A 26,062-nucleotide genomic window follows, 5' to 3' on the forward strand; every position below is an offset into this window, starting at 1 on the left:
AGAGCCGACTGGAATGCCCTAGTCTTGATACTTTTGTGTCTCCAAATGTTTATCTTACATGAAAGATACAAAGTATTTCATCAACATTATAGAACACTTATCTATTCATTCAACATTCTCCTTCGTCACTTTGGATGTTCAGTTTCTGTACACATCAATTCCACAGGAAGGTGCTAGAATGGTCATAGCATCTTATCGATTCTAGACCCACAGGAACCCTCCTACACATTTCTTGGTGTATTGATTGGACATTATTTGAAATACTCTTTACAAATTCAGGGGGTTCTCATGGGCAGCCCAGTTGCTCCAGTATTTCAGATTTCTATATGACCCATTTAGAAACTAATGTTATTTTGAATGAGGCCTTATGCTATAGTAGATTCATTGATGACATTTTCATCATTGTACAATCTGTTTGTTCTATACTTTCATTTTTGATTGGATCTATTCTATTCTATTCTATTCTATTCTATTCTATTCTATTCTATTCTATTCATTTCATTTCATTTCATTTCATTTCTATACCTCCCTAACCATCCAAATGCTCTGGACAGTGTACAACAATCAAGACAGACAGACATTTAGAACCATCAGCTTAAAATAATATAAAAATAAGTTTAAAGTCAATTTAAGACCAGTTTAATTTTTTTAATTTTTTTTGGCTTTTGTATTGAGTTTTTGATGTTTTTTCAGATCAAGTATTTAATAAGGGATTACAGAAGATGCTGCTTGAATAGTTTTCTATCTTATTATCATGTTACGCTATGTAGGCTGTTTCAATATATCTATATCATAGATGCATCTATGTATTGTGACATTTATCAAGGTTTTTTGTTTCACATTTCTATAATATGTCATTTGAAGCAAGATGTATTGTAAAATTTCTGAGATATAGTGCATAGGCTCATTAACTAGAATATAAGTGAGTTTCAATATTTCTTGGAAGAGAGGAGACTGGAGCATATGGATCAATATCAACAAGTGTTATCAAGCTTATGGAATTTCTGTTTCCATTAGACTGTTGCAAGCTGGTTGTATTAGTATATCTTCCTGAAGCAACAGAGGTGATTCTACACATCAGTGGAAGATATGGATTAATACCGCAAGTGTTATCAAGTTGCATTGAAGCTTTCTAATTTCTCTAAGATTGTCATCCACGTGACAAAGTTTGACAACAAAATGGAGGTCAGCAGGTTACCGTTGTGGACTTGTACGATGTATATTGTATTAACTTTCATAATATGGATAGTATTATCCTCACAAGTGTATCTTTATGAAGTATCATATTGATTCCATTAGAAGTTGAGTGTGTCGTTGGATTTATGTGATTTCTTATGTCAACACAAAGGACACCCATATCAACAGTGTTTGTTATAGATTAATATATAGAGGGGTTGACTTATTTCTTTTTGAGTGTTTGATATAGAGATCCCAGTATGCATTATTCATCCATGGCATAAATTTATACAAAGCATGAATTCATGTTCTCTTTCAACATGGCCGCATCCTCATAATTCGTCATTGATATCCCAGCAAAACTTGAAGGGCAACTTGTCCATCCTCTCCTTAAAAACGCTGTCAAAGCGTTCACTCTGTGCCACCGTCATTGTATTCTTCCAGTCTCCAACAGTACCTGGCACAAGAAGCAAAGAAGGAGAGAGAGAGAGAGAGAGAAGTGACCATAGTGACCATAGTGGTCAGATGAAACTGAGGATGTGTGTATTTGTTTATGACTGGAATGGATTGTCAAATAATTAGGGCAATTTCCTGCATGAAAAGTGTAGCGGCTCAATCCTATGATGGAGTCATTTTCTGCTGGCAAGAGGCTGAGGGTTATTGACAGCAGCACAAGGTAGCAAGTGAGGTTCTTGCACAGGTGCTGTAGGAGGCACCCGATGTCAGAGGTTATGCAATGGGAACAATTGGTGCCATGCTGTGTGTTGGTAGCAGTGCCCAGACCAAGTTTAAAGACGCATCTTTAAAGAAATCCTTGGTGTTCTAAATTTGCTTTGTAGCATTATTTCGGTTCTTGTTCTAGGCATGCTTGTTTTATGTATGTATGTATATTCAGGCTTGCAGGTGGAGTCTAAGCTTCACTTCAGCTTCATACTCATAAGAATTCAAACACAGGGGTTCTCCCTCGCTTGCCTTGGAGATAGTCACATTAATTAGCTATTGTTTAATAATAAATGTTCAAGCTCTTGTTTTCTGCATCTAAAGCCAAGCTTCCTATGCAACTTTTTATAGAATATAGGTAATTACTCTGCAACACTTGGACTCAATCTGAAATCAGGATCTAAAGGGAAGGACTGATTGAGAGGAGAAAAGCTTTGGACTTCCTGCTGTACGTGGTATATGAAAGCTGCTATGGGATGAATAAGAAGAGGACCGGGCTGCCTGTCTCCTCTAGAACAGAGAGTGTTGCCAGATAACCGAATTGCAGGGTAGCCTGGAGAGCACCCCTTGATCTTTTGGGTGGCTATACATCACAAGACCATGGAATTGTAGTCCCTATGGTGAACCTTTCACCTGCCTGGGTTTGGCGAAACCCACAGCTGGTCACTGCACATGAGCAACGCATGAGACCCCAAGGTCAGAATAGCGAAGACTGAATGGGATACCCCTACCTCTCCTTTTGAGAGAGAGAGCTGTAGCCGGTGAGCAGACCCCATTTCAAAAGGAGAATCAATCAGGGAAGGAATCCTTCCTTTCACAAGAGAACAGCAGAACACTCTTCAGGAGCACACAGATATGCAGTGCATTTCCTGACCTTTCTTAATTAACAACTTAGCTGGCAAGGACTCCAGAAAATGAGCACATCAGTATTGGAGATGTATATTCTTTTACACTTGGAAGGCATCCTGTTCTTCAGATGGTCAGTCCAGCACAGCTCTATTCGACACAAGCAATACATCTTCATAACTTAACCCTTGCCTTTTGGGGGACAATTTATACTCAGTGACTAATGCCACACCATTAAGAACGTATTTATAATGCATGGAATTTGCCACCTACTGGATAGAATGGCTTGGAATCTACCTAAGGTCAGGCGGATAGAAATAGAATAAAATAATAACAATAACAATAATAATAATAATAATAATCCCCCAGTGAGGCACTACCTTGACGTGGTTGTGGGGCTTGCGTGCTCCGAAGAAGGTGAGAGCTATGCCAGAGGTCCAACCATACTGGACAGTTCTCACCAGGGGAGCCAGATGAAGAGTGCCTCTCCCATCAACAATATGGTGAGACGTAACTTTAATAAATCTATACTGGATCAGTCGTTGCCCGGGTCAAAAAGGACTGCACCAGATGCTAGAGTCCCTGGACATCTGGTAGCAAGTTGGCAACAGGACTCAGGATCAAATTTTGAAGGAGAAGCATCCAGATACAGAAATAACAGAACAAAGGCTAGCAGACCAGAGAAGATTCATAATAAGAAATAAAGTATTGACAGAAGTTTTGCTGGAAGAACTGCAAAGAGCAACACAGGCTCAAGATATGGAAGAAGAATTACCAACAACTGAAGCAGTTGCTCAGGCGCAGGTGGAGGAGGTGTTGGAAATAGAGGATGCCACTGTTGCTGAACTGTTTCAAAATCAAAACCAGCCAACCTCCCCTTTGCCTTCACCTCAAAAACCCAAATGCCGTTTAACAGAAAAGCAACAAGAACTAAAGCAAAAAATAACTGAGCACATGAACCAAACAACCACCAGGGTTCGACTTCCAGCACTAAAAACAGTTGCCTAAAAACAACTTGCTCAGGCATTAAAAGATGTCAATGCTGCACTTGCAGAAAAAACAACCAAGAATTTGCAAGAAACAAACCAACTAATGTACAGTGCAGCAACAACAACAACACAAGAGCTTGGCTATAATATCAGTGGACCTGTAAAAAAAAAAAAAAAAGTAGTACATCACCTAAATGGAAGATTAGATTAGAAAATAGAATCTCCAGGCTTAGATCAGATGCTAGTCAAATGAAAGATATGAAAGACAAGAAGCTGAAGAATGAAAACACCAAACAGTATCTGATCCAAAAATACCACCTAGGTTCAAGGAGAATTAGAGAAGTCCTGGAATTAATCAAGCAGCAAATAACAGCAGTGTCAAAGAAGATTAGCAGATATGAAACCAGAATTACACAACACAGGCAGAATCTCCAGTTCTAGTCGAATCAGAGACGTTTCTACCAAAGCATAGAAGGAGAAACTGCAAATAACAAAGAAACACCAAATAAAGAAGAAACAGTGCCATTCTGGGATAAATTATGGGACAATCCAATAGATTATAATAAAAAAGCATACTGGGTGAAAGAGGTTAAAAATGTAACTAACAAATGCAAGATCTAATAATAACACCAGAATTAATAAGTGAAAGAGCAAAGAAAATTAAAAATTGGACTGCACCAGGCAACAATGAATTGCATGGCTTTTGGCTTAAACACCTAACAAGCCTCCATAAACAACTATCAAAACAGTCAATCACATGTTGCAAGGAGGTGATATTGAACAATGGCTAACAACTGGGAAAACTCATCTCATCATGAAAGACCCAGCAAAAAGTGCAGTTCCGAGTAATTATAGACCGATAACCTGCCTGCCAACCATGTTCAAATTAACTGGAATAATAGCAGATGAAGTGATGCAACACTTATTAACTAACAAACAGCTTCCAGTTGAACAGAAAGGAAATTGCCCAAACACCAGAGGCACAAAAGACCAGCTGCTGATTGACAAAATGATTTTAGAAAACTGCAAGAGAAGAAAAACAAATCTAAGTGTTGCATGGATTGACTACAAGAAAGCCTTCGACTCATTGCCTCACACATGGATACTAAAATGTTTAGAAACAACTGGTATCAGCAAAAACATTGATATTTATTTAAAAAGCAATGAGCATGAGGAGTACACAGTTAACAATCAATGGTGAGACACTTGGACAGGTTAGCATTAAAAGAGGCATTTACCAAGGGGACTCACTATCCCCTCTGTTGTTTGTAATTGCCATGACTCCACTTTCACAAATACTAAACAGAACAGGTCTCAGATACCAAACATCTAAAACATCAAGTAAAATCAACCATCTGCTGTACATGGACGATCTGAAGTTGTATGGAAAGTCCCAGTCATAAATTGAATCACTGCTAAACACTGTCCATATATTCAGTAGTAATATAGCAATGGAGTTTGGACTAGACAAGTGTGCTGCATTTATAATGAAAAATAAGAAAAACGAAAGGAATAGAACTGCCGAATGGAAGCAAGATCAAGAACCTGGAAGAGAAAGAACATTACAAATACTTGGGCATTCTCCAGGCTGATAACATTGCACACACTGAAGTTAAAAGAAAAATGGGAAGTGAATAAATCAGGAGAGTCAGAAAAATCCTAAAGTCCAAACTCAATGGCGGGAACACCATACAAGCCATAAACACCTGGGCTATACCTGTTATCAGATACACTGCAGGAATAATAGACTGGACCCAGGCAGAGCTAGAGATGCTAGATCGTAAGACCAGGAAAATCATGACAATCAATCATGCTCTGCACTGCCGCAGTGATGCAGATAGGCTATACCTCCCTCGCAGCTCAGGTGGAAGAGGAATGCTGCAAGTCCATCAGACAGTAGAGGAGGAGAAAAGAGGCCTTGAAGAATATATCAAGGACAGTGAAGAAGATGCACTTAAAATGGTCAATAATGAGAAACTATTAAACACCAATGAAACTAAGCAGGCCTACAAGAAAAAACAAGTCAAGAACCAAGCAGAAAAATGGAAAAATAAGCCACTGCATGGTCAATATTTGCACAATATAAGTGGAAAATCAGACATCACCAAGACCCGGCAATGGCTTAAGAATGGCAACTTGAAGAAAGAAACTGAGGGTTTAATATTGGCTGCACAAGAACAGGCACTAAGAACAAATGCAATAAGAGCTAAAGTAGAAAAGTCAAGAACAAACAGCAAATGCTGCCTTTGTAAAAAAAAGCAGATGAAATCCCTGGCAAAAGAGAAATTTGCTGATCCCTGTTTGTAATAATGGGAGGGGGTGCTTGGACTGGACCTAGGTGCAGATGTGTACAAAGAGAAATGCCAGAAAGGCCATGTGTAGATGCTGCCACTAGAGTTGCTTACTGCTCAACGAAGTTGAGGATTCCAGGCATGAAATACAAAAACTGTCCAAGTTAATCACTGGGTTTTTGGACTTCACTGTGAGTCGTTTGATCTACTAAGGTTATCTCTGCCTAATGATAGAACTAGTGCTGTGCTGCTCTTTTTCTTCAATATCTACCACCTTCCTAGAATTTAAAAACGGAGTCTCCCCCTCTCAATCATTTTGGTGGCAGCCGTGGGTCTCGGGCTACTGGGCACAACCTCAGATTTCAACCCTTTTTGATTCACCTTTGCGAAGAAAAGTTCCTTTACTGAAATCTAGGAGATCAGCGGAGAGTGTCGTGTAGTTTGTTCTGCGATCCATTTTCATTTTATCAAATCCAGCCTTCTCCACAACATCGGCCAGTTCTTCTTCAGACAGCCTCTTTCCTAGGAAGTTGCATATTTTCAGTACAGCACTTCCCAGATCCTGAAATGAGACACAATTTTGATGTCAGACAATCCACAATTGCATAACATATCGGCCCACAAACAAAAATAGACAAGACATCATTTTTCAGAGATGAAGAATCTAGATAGCTATTCATGACGTTGCTGAGTTCTTGGGCCAGTTCCAGTATGGGATTATCCATTTGGTTTGCCTCCTTTGGCAAGTTCAAAAGCTGAAGCGGGGGGTGGGAGGGCAGTATCAAGAAACATTTCAGGGATGTGTCCCCCTTGCAAAATACTCTGAGTCCAGTGATTTTAAAAAATCATCATACATTGGGTAGTTCTTGCTGTATAATACTGCTAGGTCTTACCTTCTTCATTTCTTCATAGGTTAGGAACAGGATATTGAAGTCACCCCTGTGAGCACACCAGCCTTCGATATGATCCAGCCATAAACTACCAAGAACTGACAGAAGATAGATACATTATTTTGGAATAAAAGCTAGAATAAATCTAAAAGATAGCGGGTGGTGTTAGGATGCAAGCAGTAAAGCTGTAGTTCAAATTGGTTGAAATAGAGATCAGAAATGAATGCTTTAAATGCCCCGTTTCAGCGATAACATTAAGGGGAATATCTGCCATGATTCCAAACACACCGTGAGTTTACAGCTGGGTTATCCTAAGTAATGAAACTAAATGAAGTTTGTGTGTGAATCTCATAATTAAGAATATTGACAAATCCAAATCAGACTTCTTATAAAAGGGAAATAAAAGAAAATGAAATTGGGGGCTTAGGAACACAGGAAGCTGCCTTATACCAAGTCAGACAATTGGTCCATCTAGTTCAGTATGGTCCGGCAGCGGCTTCTCCAAGGATGCAGGCAGAATTTTTTTTCAGACCTATCTTGGAGATGCCAAATAGAGAACTTCTGCAGGCAAGCAGGCAGCTGCCCTTCTCATGAGCGGCCCCAACCCGTAAGCAGAATCTCTTACAGTGCTCACACATGTATTCTCCCATTCAAATGCAAACCAAGTCAGAACCTGCCTAGCAAAGTGACAATTCATGCTTGCTACCACAAGTCCAGCTCTCCTAGGAGAGTATTCATCTTTCTGTGTGTATGCACCTTTCTGTGACATCAGATAGATAGATAGATAGACAGATAGATAGATAGATAAGATTATTACATTCATTGAGCCAACAACATAAAAGAAAGACAGTACAGATCACAAAAAAGATAACATAAATAATACAGAATATAATGTCATAATACCAATAACTCAAACCAGCTCAGACCTAATCTCATATGCGGCCACACAGAATTTGGCCACACACAGCATTATGGGTACACAAGCTAGTAAAAAGGATGCATATCTATCATGCGTTCTTATAGGGATATTTTATAAGAGGGGTGAGATAAGAGAGATTTGAAAATCCCTATACACTGAATATAAAAGGATGTTCGTCACAGTCTCAACCCCTTGGCCACAAGGACAGATACATTAACACTGACACTATACGATTATGCAAAAGAATAGGTCGTATGCAGACTGAAAAAGCACTTGGGGGAAAAGTAGCACTTGCTCAAGAAAATAATATGTGTGCACAAAATCCAGAAGTTGCACTCATACACAAAATTAAATGGATGTAGGAAGAGCTTGCTCAGGAACAGACACAGCACAAGTTGCACATCGTGTTGCACAAGTGGAAGGATGGTCGCATGAGTGCAACACTGGTCTGGAATGCAAGTTCCAGAGTGAGCAGAACTGGCTTGCACCACAACTTTGCCCTTGTGCAGCTCGTTTGCACAATCACTTGATGAGGCTGGATGCCAGCTACTGAATTAACATTTCATAGAATAAATGTTTTTATTGATTGGAGGGAGGTCGCTATTGAATTTTTTTAAAATAGTACAGAACTTCTTCATAGAAGCTGAATACTCTTTTCCTGTGCTCTCAAGAGCTTGTTCTCAAATGCAGAGAAGGGGTACAGAGATCAGGGTGTGGCAGCAAATAATGTTTACCTTTGCCAGATAAAAACCGCTCCATGAACACACCAAAGTCTTCTACTTCTTCAAATTTCACTGCACATTTGGAAAAATGGTAGAAGGAGACCATAACGTCTTTTGGGTTTCTCGCTACATAAATAATCTGCGGAAAAAACAATATTTTAAAATTCAGACCATTCAGTGATATGAACAAAGTACTTACCATTGAGATCGAGATGTTTTACATTAGGTTTTCGCAGTAATTTACTCAAATTAGATTAGGTTGATGGTCATTTTCCTTTTAGATGAGTTAATAAAGAGAGTACCTATAAAACTGTTCACCATGAAGGTGCTTGGTCAGATGTTTCATGGACTTTTGGCCTCCAGTTATTCAGCCTTGTGCTATATGCATGGCTGAGACTTCCGCTCTGGGGGGAAGGGATGTCTCCCATAAGCCATGATTTGGCCCTCAGGGTCTTTCATCCATACCAAAGAAGGAAGAGAAGTGTGGAGATGTCCTGAGACAGTCTATATTGTCAATGAAAATGGGCATGTTATGTTAAAGGAGGAGAAAACAAAGTTTAATTTAACAGAATTAAAAAGTGGCTCGCCTTACTTTTGCTCTTCCATTTCGTAACCCCTTTGGTACTAGATAGTAGGGCAGATGGCTAGCAAAGAGACGAGGCGATGGCCGCTTGTCGAAATCCATATTGCGGATATTGTACTCCAGCCATGGGACTCTGTCTAATAAATCTGTATCTTCAGTTCCATCTCGGTGACCTTCATGATGAATCAAGCTCAAAATGTTTTGAGACCATATTGTTCCTGTGAAGGGGAATATTTATTTATTTAATCATATTTTTAAACCACCCAATACATACATCTCTAGACGGAATATCACATTGGTAGGGGTTGCAGCACATGGAATTGCCAGTGATGACCCTTACAACACCTCCCCCTTCAGACAAATGGCACTGTAAGCATGTTGGTCGGTTGGGAGGGGGTCAGTGACAACAGAGGGTTGGGTCTTCCTCTCTGCTTTCCCCACTGTACACGTGAGTGCCTATGGCACTCCTAATGGCTGGAGCGAGGTCTACAGAACAAGCGTACTCAGGGGGCTTGAAGAGCACCCGTGCCCCTGTGCATGTGCAATGCCAAGTGCTACCACCCTACAGGTAATAAGGACTCTATGGGCAGAACTGTGTGATACGACATCCATTTTTTCTATTGGGTGTTGTGTCACACAAGTCCATGCATGGAGGTCTTTTTCACAGCAGTGCAGCACCACTGCAGGTGTGTACACATAGATAGATAGATAGATAGATAGATAGATAGATAGATAGATAGATAGTGTTTATTAGTCATAGACCAGTTAATCTTTACATTTTACAAAATATTCGATTAAGTAATGCAGGCTTTATGAAACTTACATACAGTAAAACAAAATTTGGCCACATTAACAGTCATCCCAGGTTTAAAATTGGACAGCAGATACTCCAAGGAAAAAAGATCGGTGTGGCCCGTACAATTCTTTAGCAAAGGTAAAATAAACTTAGAATGACTATCCCTATAAAATTCACAATGAAGAATTACATGAGCAGTCATCTCTTTTTCACCTGCACCACAGGGACAAAGGCGTGCTGCATAAGGTACCTGCTTGTATTTTCCTTCCAAGACCATGGTAGGAAGTACATTGAGGTGGGCCAGGGTTAATGTTCTCCTAAATTTAAATACTAGAATGTTATCTAAAAAATCGGCGGGTTTAAGCTTAAAACCTTGAGTGCCTATATATAGCCCTCTTGTCACGCGTGCAGATTCTTCTTGCAGCTCTATATCTAGAGCTCGTTGTTTAATAAATTGAATAGCCTGATCGAATCCCCGCCCTATAAGTCCTTCCTGGGATGTACCAAGATGATGCAAATTTTTTTTAATGCTGTTTTCCATTTGGATGTAAAGCTGTCAGCTAATACTAGAGGGGCAAGGCCAGTAGGAAAAAATACCAGCGTCAACCAAAATCTGATTATACACAGCCAAATTTTCAGCTTTAACGTGGTGACCCCAGCCTCTCTTCGGAAAGCAACATTAGTATCACCACAGAGAACCTGGAGAATACCCCTTAGAAACCTTGTCTGGATTACTTCCAAAGGAGTAAAGTTGCCATAAGAGCCAAGCTGTGCACCATAGAGAATCTGAGGGTATACCTTAGCGATAATGAGTTTAATGGCCGCTGGAACAAAAAGGGCACCCCTTGAGAAATGAAAAGACTTAATGGCATTTGCCGACTGCTGTGCACTATGAGAAACAGTATTAAGATGGGCTTTACGGCCCCCACTAGAGTGGAAGGCCACCTCAAGATATTTAAACACCCTCATCTGTTCAATTCTTTGCCCGTTTATAGACCATCTAAAGTTCTTTGGGTGCTTGGCAAACACCAAGACCTTAGTTTTGGAATAATTTAACTCTAAGGCCTCCTTAGCACAGTAAGAACTCAGAGATGCTAGGGCACACCTTAGCCCTATTTTAGTTTGTGAAAGTAACACTATGTCATCTGCGTAGAGTAGTATCTGGACATGTCTACTGGCCAATTTAGGAGAGTGAAGGGCTGAATCGTTCAGGTGGGAGACTAAAGAGTTTATATAGAATTTAAATAGAGATGGGGCTAAAATACAGCCTTGCCTCACTCCTCTCTACATAGGTATTTCTGCAGAGAGATGTCCTTTCGCACTGCAGCGCACTCTAAGGCGGGTATTAACGTGGAGATTATTTATTAGTAGCAATAAACGTGACTCAATAGTTGACTCCTTTAGCTTAGCCCACAATCTATCCCTTGAGATGGAATCAAAAGTTCCTTTAAAATCTATGAATGCTGCAAACAGGAAAGACTTGGGCCTAAAGGAATATTTTTCAACTAGATGCTGTAAAGTAAATACTTGCTGGATGGTGGAACATCCCTCACGAAAGTCCGCCTGTTCAGCCGAAATAATGTCACCAGAATCAAACCACTCATGCAATTTCCCAGGAGATGTCTGGTGTACAATTTGCTGATGACACTAAGCAAACTAATCGGCCAATAATTGCTGAGTTAATCACTAGTCCCTCTTTTAATAAATTGGAATAATTTTGCAGTGCCCCAATCTTTAGGAAATTTGGTGGCCGAGTCAATAAAGGTAAAAAACAAGGCTAATAGAGGGGCCCACCATTCCATATTGTTACGTATAATTTCGATTGTAATGTAGTCTGACCCTGGGGCCTTGCCCACCTTGCATTTCTTAACTAAGCTCTCAATTTCAGAAATGGAAACCAGACTCCAACCTGGTAGTTGATCAACATTATAATCCAGGATAACTGTAGAGGGACCCTCCTTTTTATATAGTGCCAAAAAGTGGTGTTCCCATACCCCGGCTGGGATAATTAAATTGAAAGTAGAAGGAACCCTCACTATAGGGCGTGAGACCAAATGCCAAAATTTATCCTGGTTCTTAAGTTTGGAAGGTGCCGATCAGGTCAGCCCATTCTGCTTTCTTGGCTTGTAATTTCTTATTTCTCAATAATTTCTTATACTGCTTCTTCAAAGTTAATAAGGTCTGGGCCGAAATATTTGTAGGGCCCTCAGTGTAAGATTTAAATGTATGCACTAACTTTCTTTGGGCCTCCAGACAATCATGGTCAAACCAGGTATAGGAGGTATATTTAACAGTGTTGTTGGAAATGGGAATTGTATTGGCTAGAACCGGCATAAGCAGATCAACCAAACGCTTATATAGCTCTTAAAAAAAGGTGTCAGTGCCATTGAGCTGTCCTACAATTAGGTCTGCCCGAAGGTTGGAAGCCGCCACTGACAATAGAAGTGTATCAACACATTGTTGTAAGGCCAAGGACCATTTCACCCTAGCCAGACCTTGCTCCTCTTCATTAATGGAAGCCTGGCAACTCTCAAGATGGGCAGGCTCCCTCCATATCACAGACAATGTCAAAGGGGAATGATCACTCTCAGACTGAGTAATCATCCGAAAATGCCCTAAAAATGGTAATAAATTGTGGGATACAGCCATATAGTCTAAAAGAGAAGGATTTAAACCTGCCCAGTGAGTAGATTCAGCCAGGAAGTCAGTGGCTGTGGCCCTATTGAGTAGATGAAGATCTGCCCTTCTAAAAGTCTTTATAAGGTTTAAACCCAAAAAGTTCCCCAAGAGATCTTTAGATTTTCTAGAGAGGAGGGGAAAAGGAATATCATAGGACGAAGGGCACTGATGAAATTTAGCGAAAAGGGAATTATCATCCAGACCAATCCTGGCATTAAAATCCCCTGCTACAATTAAATGAGAGTCATGATAATCCAATTGAATCTCATTAATGAAGGTCTCTAGTCTGTGCCAAACAGCACCAATTTCTGCATGTGTTCTAGTAGGTGGAATATAGACATTCATCAATACAATAGAAGTATCTCCAATGTCAACCTGGACTGCCATAGCAAGGTGGTCCAGATTGCCAAGATGGAGAGACCTGAATTGAAGCGTGGTAGAAATCAATACAGCCAAACGAGGCCTGCCTCTAGCCTTCCCCGCAATCACACCCAAGGACAATGACTTATAGCCAGGCAGGCAGAGCTCTTTTTGGGCCCAGGTTTTTTGGATTACCCCTGCTAACTGGGCAAAGAGGCACCTTTTACCATGGTGATTCTCTTTATTTAGCAGGGGGAGAGTAACTGGCCCTATCCACCCCCAGAACAGTACCTCCAGTGACTGTTGCTGGTGTGTGTCTTATGTTTCTTTTTAGAATGTGAGCCCTTTGGGGACAGGGAACCATCTTATTTGTTATCTTATTTGTTATTTCTCTTTGTAAACTGCCCTGAGCCATTTTTGGAAGGGCGGTATAGAAATTGAATTATTATTATTATTATTATTATTATTATTATTATTATTATTATTATTAGAATAATGTCAAATCTGGAAATGAATGCAAATCAGGATCTCGTAGTTTGGACTCCCAACTGGCCAGGTTCCAAACACAGAAACAGATTTCATCATGTAGGGGTAACAGTCAGGCTGCGGGGAGAGAGGTGGTATTGTCAGGAGCCCCCACTTCCTGGAGAGTAGACTCCTCAGTATTCTTCACTTGGCTAAGAGAAGCATCTCGCACTGGAAGATCATGATCATCTGTACAAAAGGTAGCTAAACTGTCAGAAACCAAGCTGGATCTCAGGTGTGGTGGATCCTTTGGGCTCATTGTAAAAGATGGAAAAGAAGTTGGAGCCAACAAAGCCGAAATAGGGCCAAAATGAGGATCAAACAAAAGGCCAGCCAGATGGTCAGGGACAATTTGACCAGCTTCTTGTAAGGCGAGAGTGGATTGCTTTATAAGGGCAGAGTTCTTCCTTAAATCACCAAAAGGTTGTGAGTCAGTTATATGACTTCCTTTATCATGAGGCTCTGCTATGTTATTTGTTTTTGCTGGGCTCTCAGGGGCCAGGGGCAATGGAAGAACATTTGTGTTCTCCCCCAATATGGCTAAATCGTCCACTATATTCATAAGTGTATCATGTAAATTAATCAATGAGTGAGAGAGCATATCCATGAGCTGTTGTTCATCAGTGGTGTCTGAAGACTCTGCAGCAGGAGCTGTAACTAAATCCACTGGCTGTAAAATGTGTTCCAAAATTTTTTTGCTTGGAGCTTTGTGGTGAGGATGACCTTGGCTTTTTTGCCTGAGTCACTGCTTGGGCTAATGATTTTCTGCTCCCCACACACTTGGATAAGGGGTTTGCAGGATAAAGAGCTGAAGGCTGAGCTTTTAACCCCCTTGTGACCAAAGGCAATATGCTAGTACTGGCAAAACATCTCTTGGGTCTTATCCCAAATCGCCCCAAATAGCTTGACATGCGATGTAATAACCTTGGTAACCACGCTGATTTGCAGGTCAGTATTAGTCTTTGATAATTACCCATATCAGGCAAAAAATAATAAGAAACAAGGTCTCTGCTTTGAATCTCCTGCCGAGTTAATTGCCTAATGAAATGTAGGATCGACATTTTATGGGCCCATTTGTCACAGTTAAATTAAATATGAGCGATTTGGAGGCAAACACATCAAGGCTGTAATTGGTAATTAATTGTATTAGGGATCAAAGGAAAAGATAGGCAGCTGGACAGCTGAGACTTCACATTATGACTGTCCTTTACTTTATCATCATCATCATAAACAAGGGAGTCCCCCGGTATCCTTCTCACTAAGAGCGCCTCAATAGAATCAATTTTACTCTCCAGCCGACTCAGGCACTTCGTAAGATGTTGAAAAGTGCCGTTAGTAAGATTACAATATTACAAGAGTAGGGATCCATTACCCTTGCTGGTGTGGGACAGTAGTCTGAGTTCACCCTGTAATCTGTCATCTGTCTCCCCTGTGAGAATCTCAGATGAGAAACTTGCTTCTTCCAGGGGGACAAATCTGTTTTGTAAGGGAACAGGAGATGTGAGACTTACTTTTTCGGTGAAGAAACAGTCTATTCTAGATTGTTTGGAGAGTCTCTCCTGCTCCGCTGGGGCAACAGGACTTGTTCTTTGTCTTTTCTTCTTTCTCATCCTCCACAGGATGGTAATTATTTTGGCAGTTTTAAAGGCTTAAAAATCAGCTCTGGTATTTAGTTGAATAAGATAAGCTGCTCAACTAAATTTTAAATCATCAAACATTGAGATAAAAAGCATTAAAGGGGGAAAAACGCGAGGAGCTCATTAAAATTTCTGCTGTTGGGCATCCATGTTGAGCTCCTCCCCACAGTGTGTACACATGTGCAAGGTTTGTGCTCAAGATGCCCACATTCCCTTGCACAGTATGTCAGCCACTGAATATGCAATCAAGATGGTGTGATTCTGCCCCAAGGGGAGACACAATAGAAAGATGTGCACTAGGCCTGGCACAGGAAAAGAGGCAAGGAAGGCCAAGGGCAACAAGGACTGCATGAGAGCAACTGTTGGTTGCATGATTAAATGGATGCAAAACCTAAACAGAATAACTGATCTTCAACAATGGGAGTATCAATGGAAGGTGACTATAAAATTCACTGGAAGTGTACTTTAAGAGAAAATTCGTATAAAATGTATTTTCATTGGTATATAACCCCTGAAACTATTAGAAAAATGGATAGCAATTACCTGGGAAACTGTTGGAAATGCAAGAATCACCTTAGCACATTTTATCATATGTGGTGGACTTGCCGTAAAGCACGGCAATTCTGGGGGGAAAATCACACTAAAATGCAACAAAATTTAAATATAAACCTTTCTTATTCACCAGAGCCTTTTCTGTTAAACATGACTAAACCTTCTATTCCCACTAAATACACTGAGCTGTCTTTATACATGAGCACAGCGGCTAGGATTCTTTACGCTGCAAATTGGAGGTCACAGATAATCCCGACTATGGATGAATGGCTATTAAAGATATGGGAGTATGCTTTGATGGCTAAGTTCACCACCTATTTGAGGAATAACTCAGATGAAACATTTGTGGCAATTTGGGAACCTTTTATAAATCTTAATATAGCACAAGGTCTAAATCCATATTCAAGATTCGGTTTCTTTTAAAATTGAAGGCTGAGGGCAGTGTATCAGTAGTTGGCGAACCATTGTATTACCCATATTCCCATCTTTGCCTTTCGTGATATACACTGAGAGCGAAAAGATTATTATCAGTGTGGGAATGTGAAATTTTGGATTGTTATATGAAATATACAATATGTAGTTGTTGGAAGCTCAAGAGTGGAGAATGTCTCCCCCCCCCTTTTCTTGTTCTACTTTTAAATAAAAATCTTTAATTAAAAAAGAGAGAGAGGGAGAGAAACTGTTAGGTCATGTATCCAAGTTTCATTTTGGCTGTAAATGAAGAACAGGCTGGGGTGGCCCAAATGAAAATACTTTTTAAGTGTATTGCTGTAGGGTTAATACACAAAACACTTAAAATATTTAAATATTAAATTGTTTAATAGTAGTAGACCTGTGTTCATTAATATATATCCAGTCTTACCTGATTTGGGATAGGTGACTAGAAATACATCGCTGTCTCTGATTTCAAAATCCTCCAGGGAATCAATATATTCTGGTGTAACCAGATCTGGTTGGAAATAATTCCCCTTGTGTTTGAACAAATATTTCTCTGGTGGCTGCATTGCTAACACAGCTGGAAGAACAGTACAAAAAATTGAAAACTACCTATTTTATTTTAAAGGTTCACCTCTCCTCTTGCCAGTCAGCATTCAAGACCCAATACCTTCTTTTGTCTGAAGCAGGGTGCCAAATGTCATTCACCTCCACATACACACCCTTCTCGAACTTCTCCGCTCCGCCCCCCTCCATGGCAGCAGCAACCTGCACTGCCTGACTTGGTGCCACCCTCCAGCACCTTCCTTGTATACTACTGATCTGATTATGAAAAGGGGGAGGGAATTTTGAAAGGAAAAGGAAGAGGAAAAGTCAAAAGGGTTCCAGTCCTCTGCTGCACTCTTGACATGTTATCTTCTGTTTCATCCCCTTTTTTTCCACCAGACCAGCAGCACACGAGGGAGGCATTGAAGGGCATACACTGAGTCAAGTGGTGGTGGTGGCTGCTACCACCATGTAGAAGGGAAAGGTGGAGAGGACTGATTTGGACTGGCTGTTTACTGGGAGGTGGCTCTGCTCCTGCTTAGTAAAGAGTTGCATGGATTGTGGCAGGAGGCCCAGGTAATGATCAGTTAGTCCGGGTAACTCTGAACACTGATGCCTTCCAATGTGTAATTTGGTCTAATAAACTATATCACTGGTTTGAGTCCTCTGCAGCCCATTTTTTCCCCTAGTAATCAGATAATGTCAAGTACAAAATTGGTGGTAAATAGAGATGTGCTATTAACCCTCCCAGACAATCACATCACTTGCTATTTCCAAGGAAGGAGCTATTACTTGGAAGGTTATCCTAAGTACTTAGAGGTGGGATATGAGAGGAACTTGGTATATATTAACTTCTGATGTTAATATAGATTAGAAGAGGAACAAGATTCCCATTTCTTTCTCCATGAATAAACCCTATCTACTCTGGAGGAACTGCTGGACTTTAAATCCTGTCATTCCTTTCCCAAACAATAGCTATCTCCTGTTGTAAGAAAGAGGACAAGTCTTGTGGCACCTAAAAGACTAACAAAGCATACAAATACAACAGATTGTTCCTCTGATGAAATTGCATGTTGACCATAATAGCATTAGCCACACTTGCTGTGGTGTTCCCCCCCACCCCCCCGCATTCAGTGAGCTGCCTCTAGCCTAGAAAGTGGAATGTACTGGAAGCTTACCTTCTGAGTTCAGTTTTTTAAATGGTCAGAGAAAATTCTTTTGCCTCCTGGAACTTAATTATCAATGCTGATATTGAGGTCCCCCAACAAAGCAGCTTCATTGCCTTCTGAGCACCACTTTCTGAGCTGATTGGACTTTTATATGCCATTCAGATCTTTGAACTGAGGGCCGATCCCTAGAAAAACATTGTGTAAGATGATATCGCCAAACAGAGACTAGTGTAAGCAAAAGAAAAACATGAGGCAGTTCCAGGAGGAGAGAGCACTATCTTACATAATATGCTCTGTATTTTATTTATTTATTTATTTATTTATTCGTTCATTCGTTCGTTCGTTCATTCAATCATTTTTATATCCCACTCTTCCTCCAAGGAGCCCAGAGCAGTGTACTACATACTTAAGTTTCTCCTCACAACAACCTTGTGATGTAGGCTGAGAGAGAAGTGACTGGCCCAGAGTCACCCAGGAATTACCATGGCTGAATGGGGATTCAAATACTGGTCTCCCCGGTCCTAGTCCAGCACTCTAACCAGTACACCATGCTGTCAAGATTGAGTTAAGAGAAAATGCATTATGAACACTAGGAATCAAATCACAGGTACACTTTTTCTTCTTAATAATTAAAGATTTTGAGCTGGGTCAGGTGGTAATGGACCTGCCCCAGAGGGATTGGTGAACAACCCAAAATTTCGTTTGGGCTTTGTGTGGGAAAATTAGCTTTGAGTGAAGCAGTTCCACATCAGAATAAATTTAGTGCAAAGTGTTGCTTACAGAAAAATGACCGGGGGGGGGGGTTCAAAAACAAAAGAAGGTTTATCTGTGGGTAAGGGGTTCAATGGAGTAAGACCTTTGGAAATTTGCCTGATTTTTTCCAAAGCTCTGCTGTTGTTGATGTGTGATGTTGATGTTATTTGGGGTGGATTGGGGGCAGAAAGGGGGCTTTAGGGGCAGAAGAGTGGTTCAGGTGGTAGTGCCCCAATGGGTGCCTGCTGCCACCCAGATTCCAAAGGAATTGGGAAAAGGGCTGATTTTTAAAGAATGTCTGAAGTTGAAATGTCTTTGGGGCAGATTCGGGGCAGAAAGGGGGTCCTGAGGGGCAAAAGAGTGGGTTGGGTGGCAGTGCCCCAAGGGGTGCCTGCCACAACCCAGATTCCAAAGGAATAGGGCAAAGGGCTGATTTCTTAGGAATTGTTGGAGGTTTTCGCTTCTTTAAGGCCCCCCCCAGGGAATAATGGAGGTTTCAGCAGACCCATAACTCCACCTGGGGGGCACTGGGGGGGCGGGAGTGAGTGATGGTGTAGTGCACATAGGGTGCCAACTGCCCCCATGGGTTGCTAACCCATGGGGTGCTGAGTTCTGTTGTTTCTGAGGTGTTCTGAGTGTAGATTCTCTAGTAGCATATGAGATTTTCAATGACAAACCATGAATCCACTCTCATATGCTACCAGAGAATCTGAATCTACACTCAAAACATCTCAGAAACAACAGAACCCAGTACCCCATGGGTTAACAACCCATTGGGGTGGTTGGCACCCTATGTGGTCTACACCACCACTCGCTCTGGGCCACCCTGGTGCCACCCAAGTGCAGTTATGGGGCAGGAATTATGGAGGTCCATCATTCCCTATGGGGAAGAACTTTACAGACACGCAAACTCCATTACATCTTTAAAAATCAGCCTTCTGCCCAATTCCTTTGAAATAATTCTGGCAGCTTCCTTGCCACCACTGGGCACTACCACCCACCCTACTCTGCTCTGGGCGGCCGTATCTTTCTCGAACAGCCGAGAAAGACACGGGCAGGAAAAGGACACGGGATCACACTCAAGGCTTTTATTATAAAGGATATCAACTAAAGAAGGCTGTGAAAATACAGTTAAGAATATTTCATAAAGCCCATGTGCCCAACCAGCCACTCCTTCTCCACTTTAAGACACTCATGCACACCCTGATAGTCAGATCTAGCCCTGCCACTAGGGGAACTAGGTGGTTGCCTAGGGCAGCAAGCAGGAACGGGCAGCAACAGCACAGCTCATTTTTTACCCAGAGAGTAAAAACAGGGCCAGACCGCCTGCTAGGGCCAGACCGAAACGGGAAGAGACTTAGCACAGAGAGGAGCTCTGTCCGCGAGCTCCTCTCTGGACCTTTTGAAAACATGCTTGCACTTCGCCCGGCTCTTGCGGGCTGACTCGGGTGAGTAGGGCTCGGGCAGCTGGGAGGGCGGGAGGGCAGTTCCGGCGGCCGCGGAGGCCCTTATTGCTTTGGGGGGGGTGCGGGGAAGGGTAAGTCAGGCAGCTGGGAGGGCGGGAAGGTGGATATCGGCTGTGGCGGCGCTGCCGCCAGCCTCTATGCTGCGGCCGGTGTCCCCGGCCAGGCAAGGGCCCCAAGCCGCCCGGCTGTGGCGGCGGCGCCAGGCCTCGGTGGCGGCTCTGCCACCACCTCGGCCGGCTTCCCCCGCCGCCTCCTCCCCCCGCCCGGCTTCGGCGGCGCGGCCATGGCTCCGCCGCCGCCTTGGCCGCGCCGCGTCCTCTGGCCGAGGCAGCAGCTTTGCCGCCGCCTCGGCCAGTGTCCCCCGCCGCAGCTTATCCGGCTTCTTCGGGCGGCCACTTCTGGCCGCCCAAGATGGCCGCCGGGTGCTGGCGGTCGTGTCTCCCTTGGACTGTTCTGAGCGTGCGCTCTGCGCACGCGCAGAACAGTCGAGGCATGAACGCACGCTTGGTGTCCGTCCACGGACGGACACCAAGCGTTTTATTAGAGAGGATTGCTGGATTGTGCATTGTCGTCATAATGTGCTGCAGTAGGCTGGCTCCACAGGACCAGCAGGTGAAGGCAGCAAAACAGCAAGAACAGCTAGTGGGTAGGCAGGAGTGCAACAGGGACAGCTTGCCTGCTTGCTTGATGGGGACTTAGCTGCCTGCCCACTTACCCACTCTGAGGACCGGAGGTGCGTGTCCATGTGGGTGAAGGGGGCATGGGGAAACCAAAACCAGGCTTTGCCTGGGGTGGTAGCAATCCTTGGACTAGCCCTGCTGACAGGCAGATGGTGCTCTGGTGCGAGGGCTTCAGTGGAGGAGGCAAACGTGGTCCATTCCTTTGCATGCCGTGAGCTGCACATTTGTTTGTTTGTTTGTTTAGCAAACATATTTCTATTCGGCCCAAAATGTACATCTCTGGGTGGCTTGGACTGAAATAAAAGGGAAACGCTTTTTGACTGGGAAAATTTTCTGGCCACCTGCAGCCTCAAGGAATCCTGGGTTGTGTGTGTGTAGTAAATGAAAAACATATAGCATTGGATTTGGAATTTGGCCAATCTTTAGCAGACATGTGGATAAAGGATTCCAAACTGGAAAGCAGCCACCAGGAATGCCTCTTCCTGTGCCTGCATCATTCAGATATACAGTACGATATACAGATATATATTGTATTGTATATCTACAGATATATGGGACACAGTGAAGAATTTAGGTTAGATCCTCTAAGAACTTGGGTCCAAAAGGAAATATTGAATTGGGCCACACATATGGGTTTAACACTGACAAATTACTATGACGGAAAAGAAAGGCTTATATGCGGACTCAAAAAGGAATTAGGAACAAAGGAGCGCATGTGAAAGAAAATCGTATGTCTGCGCAAAATCTATTGCACAACTTCTATAATGACATTTTCATAATTTTAAAAACTTGTTTTAATAACTATTTTATTCTATTATTTTTAGTGTGTCATGTATTTTAATCTGAGACTTGTAAATATTTTAAATTTTGTACACTGCCTATAGATGTACATATAAGGCAGTATAAAAATATAATAGATAGATAGATGGATAGATAGAATGATAGACAGAGAGATAGAAGTAAATGGACGCAGGAAGAGCTTGCTCAGGAGCAGACACAGCACATGTTGCTCACTGTGTTGTGCTAGTGGATACATTTTGACTTTACATTCAAATACATTTTGAATTTCAGAAGAGGAAACTTCTCTAAAATGTGGAGTATGGTGAAAAGAAAGCTGAAAGGGAAAATCAGGAGAGCCACTTTGCTCCAGATTGCATGGAGTTTACTCAGAAACCACAATACTAGAAGCCCAGTATACCCAAAAGATATGTATACCCAAAAGGAGGAAAGGTATCACTAATTCCAAGAGGATGCCAGCATGGCTAACAGGTACTGTCAAGGAAGCCATAAAAAGGAAGAAGACTTCTTTCCGAAATTGGAAGGCCTGTCCAAATGAAGAGAACAGAAAGGAACACAAACTCTGGCAAAAGAAATGCAAGGTGACAATAAGGGAGGCAAAAAGGGAGGCAAGTAAGGGAGGTTACCCCTGCTAACTATGCAAAGAGGCACCTTTTAATGTGGTGATTCTCTTTATTTAGCAGGGGGAGAATAACTGGCCCTGTCCACCCCCAGCACAGTACCTCAGTGACTGTTGCTGGTACCTATCTTATGTTTCTTTTCGGATTGTGAGCCCTTTGGGGACAGGACTCCATCTTATTTGTTTGTTGTTTTTCTGTGCAAACTGCCCTGAGCCATTTTTGGAAGGATGGTATAGAAATTGAATAAATCATCATCATCATCATCATCATCATCATCATCATCATCATCATCATCAATTCTGGACATCTATCCAGTGTGTAATTATAACAAAAGAATGTTTAAAGTAACATCAAAAAGGGGTACATGTTTGAGGCTAGTTAATCAATACATTTGACTAAGAGAGAAGCATGATGTCAGCAAGGTAAGGGGATTACAGGAGAGCAAGTTAATTTTAGCAGTGTGAGACTGGTAATTAAGCCTGACCCATTGTGTCTCTTGTGAGTTTCACAAGCACTGAGAAACAATGCTAGATTACCCCTGCCTTCACAAATCATTTACCAGGCAGTCATGAGGTCTGGTTATCACACGTACTGGTTAGGTCATCTGAATTCAGGCATTAATTGATCCCTTAATAAAATGGAATTCAGACACAGGCCTGAATTCTACACAATTCTGGGTTGATAATTCTGGGTTTAATGTTGGGGTCAGGGTGTCCCCAACACAGTGTGCTCCCCTTGGTCTCCAGTTGCTATACCATTTGGCTGTGTCTTGCTCTGCGGGCCACCCTTGCTTCCAGGCCCTAGATTGGCTCCCTTGCCGGACCTGATCCGCACAGCCCTCCTTGCTACTTCCTGGAGCTGGCTTCACAAGAACAGACATCCTTTTGATCTATCCTTGCTACCTTACTCCCTTGATCCTTTGCTGCTGCTCACTGCTCCCCGGTCCATCCCCGAGGGAAGAAGTCCTTCAGTTGCTCCTGAGCTATGAGGATCTACCCGCTACTGAAGGAAGACATGAGGTTGTATGAAAACTGCTGCGCCCCAGTCTGGGATCGCCCCATCTCTGTGTCTTCTCACTTAAATCCAAGAACCTGTTCCTCTGAGCCTCCTTTCTCTGGCCAGCCTAGAAGCTACTTTAATTAGGACATTAAGCTAAATTTCCTCCTAGCGGTTATATGGTTAATCTTGTAACATAGTTTTAGTAATAATATTGCTTTCAGTGACTCTCTTACTCCATTGTACCTCTTACCTGCAAATAAATCTTTTGTTTTTGAACCCCACCCCACCCCCTCTGTCATTTTTCTGTAAGCAGTACTTTGCACTCAATTTATTGTGATGTGGAACTGCTTCACTCTGCACTAATTTTCCCACACAAAGTCCAAACGATATTTTGGGGTGTTCACCAATCCCTCTGGGGCAGGTCCATTACCACCGGACCCAGCTCAAAATCTTTAATTATTAAGAAGCAAAAAGCGTACCTGTGATTTAATTCCTAGTGTTCATAATGCATTTTCTCTTAACTCAATCTATATAGAGCCTATTATGTAAGATAATCCAGCTGCTCACCCGCCCGGCTGGGTGGTGTGGCTTGCTTGCCCCAGCCCCTTTTCCTAGGAGCATGTGACACTGGAGAGCCCTCGCCATTGGCTCCCAGGGTGGGGCTTTCTCGGCAAGTGGCGCAGAGCTCATGTGCCAATTCAGTCCGTCTCTCGGAAGCACTGAGAGTGAACGTGAGTACGGGAGTTCTGGGGCCGGCTGCGAACACGTGGGTGGGCCTACAGTCCTCTAGCTGGGTGGGGACAGTTTGGAGGCAGGGGTCGGGCTCTTGAGCCCACCTGCCTGTCTAATAGGCACGACTAGGGGTGTGCGTTTCATTTCCGGTACAAAATGTTTCATGCACAAAACAGGCCATTTCGGCAGTTTTGTAGCCAAAACAAAACATCCAATGCTCAAAACAGACAATTTTGTAGCCGAAACAAAATGTCCCTGTTTCGAATACAAAACATTTTGTTGTTTCAGCTGTTTTGGAACTCCATTTTGCAATCGCAGAAAGTCTTTCTCCTTCAGTTTCCATTTTGAGTTTTGACATCTGTTTGAATTTCCGGCCATTCCAGCCTGCAGATTGGCCAGCGAAAGCACAGGCTGGTCTGCTAGCAATTGCCTCCTTATTCCTTTTAAGGAAACTTAAGGGTAAGATTTACCCTCATTTGCCAGTGCGGCAGTGTGCATTGCATTGTTGTTGTTTCACACTGTTGTATGTAGATCAATTGCATTTCTGGGGTTGGGGGGGATGTGGATGTGCATGACCTTTGGAAATCTGCCTGGTTTTTTGCAAAGCTCTGCTGTTGTTGTTGATGTGTGATGTTGGTGTTATTTGGGGTGGATTGGGGGCAGAAAGGGTGCTTTGGGGGCAGAAGAGTGGGTCAGGTGGTAGTGCCCTAATGGGTGCCTGCTGCCACTCAGATTCCAAAGGAACTGGGGAAAAGGCTGATCTTTAAATAATTTCTGAAGTTTACGTGTCTTTAAGGTCCCCCCCCCAGGGAATAATGGAAGTTTCAGCAGACCCATAACTCCCCCTGAGGGGGCACTGGGGTGGCCGGGAGTGAGTGGTGGTGTACTGCACATAGGGTTCCAACTACCCCCATGGGTTGCTAACCCATGCTGGGTTCTGTTCTTTCTGAGGTGTTCTGAGTGTAGATTCTCTGGTAGCATATGAGATTTTCAATGACAAACCATGAATCCACTCTCATATGCTACCAGAGAATCTACACTCAAAACTTCTCAGAAACAACAGAACCCAGTACCCCATGGGTCAGCAAGCCATGATGTGGTTGGCACCCTATGTGCTCTATACCATCACTCACTCTGAGCCACCCCAGTGCCCCCCAAGTGCAGTTATGGGACTGCTGAAGCCTCCATCATTCCCTATGGGGAAGAACTTTAAAGACACGTAAACTCCATTAAATCCTTAAAAATCAGACCTCTGCCCAATTCCTTTGAAATAATTCTGGCAGCTTCCTTGCCCTTACTGGGCACTATCACCCACATTACTCTGCTCTGGGCCATCCCTTCCTCCCCGACGTGAAGTATACTTTTGCTGAAACCTCCATTATTCCCTATGGGAATAATCTTAAACTTCAAAAATTCACCAAAAATCCGCCCTTTGCCCAATTGCTCTGAAATTTGGGAGATAGCTTCCATCCATTGGGCACTACCACCTCAACCCCCTAGTTTTGCTGCAGGGATCGGTCTTGTCCCCCATGCTGTTTAACATCTACATGAAGCCGCTGGAAGAGGTCATCCGTGGACTTGGACTGAGTTGTCAGCAATATGCGGATGACACTCAGCTCTATCTCTCCTTGTTATCTGATCCTAGGGAGGCGGTGGATGTCCTGAATCGGGGGCTGGAGACAATGATGGGCTGGATGTGGGCTAATAAACTGAAATTGAATCCGGAAAAGACGGAGGTACTGTTGGTCAGTAGGAGAGCCAATCGGGATGAGGATATTTTACTGGTTCTGGATGGGGTTGCACTCCCCTTGAAGGAGCAAGTACGCAGCTTGGGGGTACTACTGGACCCGGCTCTGCTTTTGGAAGCTCAGGTGGAGGCGGTGGCCAGGGGTGCCTTTGCACGGCTTCGGCTGGTACGCCAGCTGCATCCCTTTCTCGAGAAGGCAGATCTGGCCACGGTTACCCATGCCTTAGTCACGTCGCGGCTGGATTACTGTAACGCGCTCTACATGGGGCTGCCCTTGAAGAATATCCGGAGACTGCAGCTAGTGCAAAACGCGGCAGCGAGGGTGTTATCCGGAGCTGCCCGTTGGGAGCACATCACCCCCATTCTGAAAGAGTTGCACTGGCTGCCGGTTCATTTCCGGGTCCATTTCAAGGTGCTGGTTTTGACCTTTAA

General features: G+C 42.8%; 1 protein-coding gene across 2 annotated transcripts; it reads right to left on the minus strand.

Annotated features, from left to right (window-relative positions):
- Positions 1-628: 628 nt before the first annotated feature.
- Positions 629-17,950, minus strand: LOC128332770 (amine sulfotransferase-like). 2 transcript variants are annotated; one of them, XM_053267515.1, is made up of 7 exons: positions 17,845-17,950; positions 16,548-16,700; positions 9,146-9,354; positions 8,566-8,692; positions 6,916-7,010; positions 6,404-6,584; positions 629-1,633 (listed from the first exon to the last, which is right to left on the minus strand). In XM_053267515.1, exons 2-7 carry the CDS (start codon positions 16,687-16,689, stop codon positions 1,509-1,511), a joined length of 879 nt encoding a protein of 292 aa, XP_053123490.1. In that variant the 5' UTR covers positions 16,690-16,700; positions 17,845-17,950; the 3' UTR covers positions 629-1,508. The 2 variants fall into 2 exon arrangements, with proteins under 2 accessions (XP_053123490.1, XP_053123567.1); XM_053267592.1 differs by lacking the exon at positions 17,845-17,950 and having other exon boundaries at positions 16,548-16,839.
- Between the last annotated feature and the right edge of the window lie 8,112 nt (positions 17,951-26,062).

This window comes from Hemicordylus capensis, chromosome 1 (genome assembly GCF_027244095.1).
Source record: "Hemicordylus capensis ecotype Gifberg chromosome 1, rHemCap1.1.pri, whole genome shotgun sequence".
NCBI classification, from domain to species: domain Eukaryota; kingdom Metazoa; phylum Chordata; class Lepidosauria; order Squamata; family Cordylidae; genus Hemicordylus; species Hemicordylus capensis.

Coding starts and splice junctions, on each gene's coding strand:
- LOC128332770 (XM_053267515.1), bottom strand. CDS start 16,689: ATGCAGCCACCAGAGAAATATTTGTTCAAACACAAGGGGAATTATTTC. Junction 8,693..9,145: donor TACGAAATGGAAGAGCAAAA/GTAAGGCGAGCC, acceptor TTTTTTCCGCAG/ATTATTTATGTAGCGAGAAA. Junction 7,011..8,565: donor GCGGTTTTTATCTGGCAAAG/GTAAACATTATT, acceptor ATCTTCTGTCAG/TTCTTGGTAGTTTATGGCTG.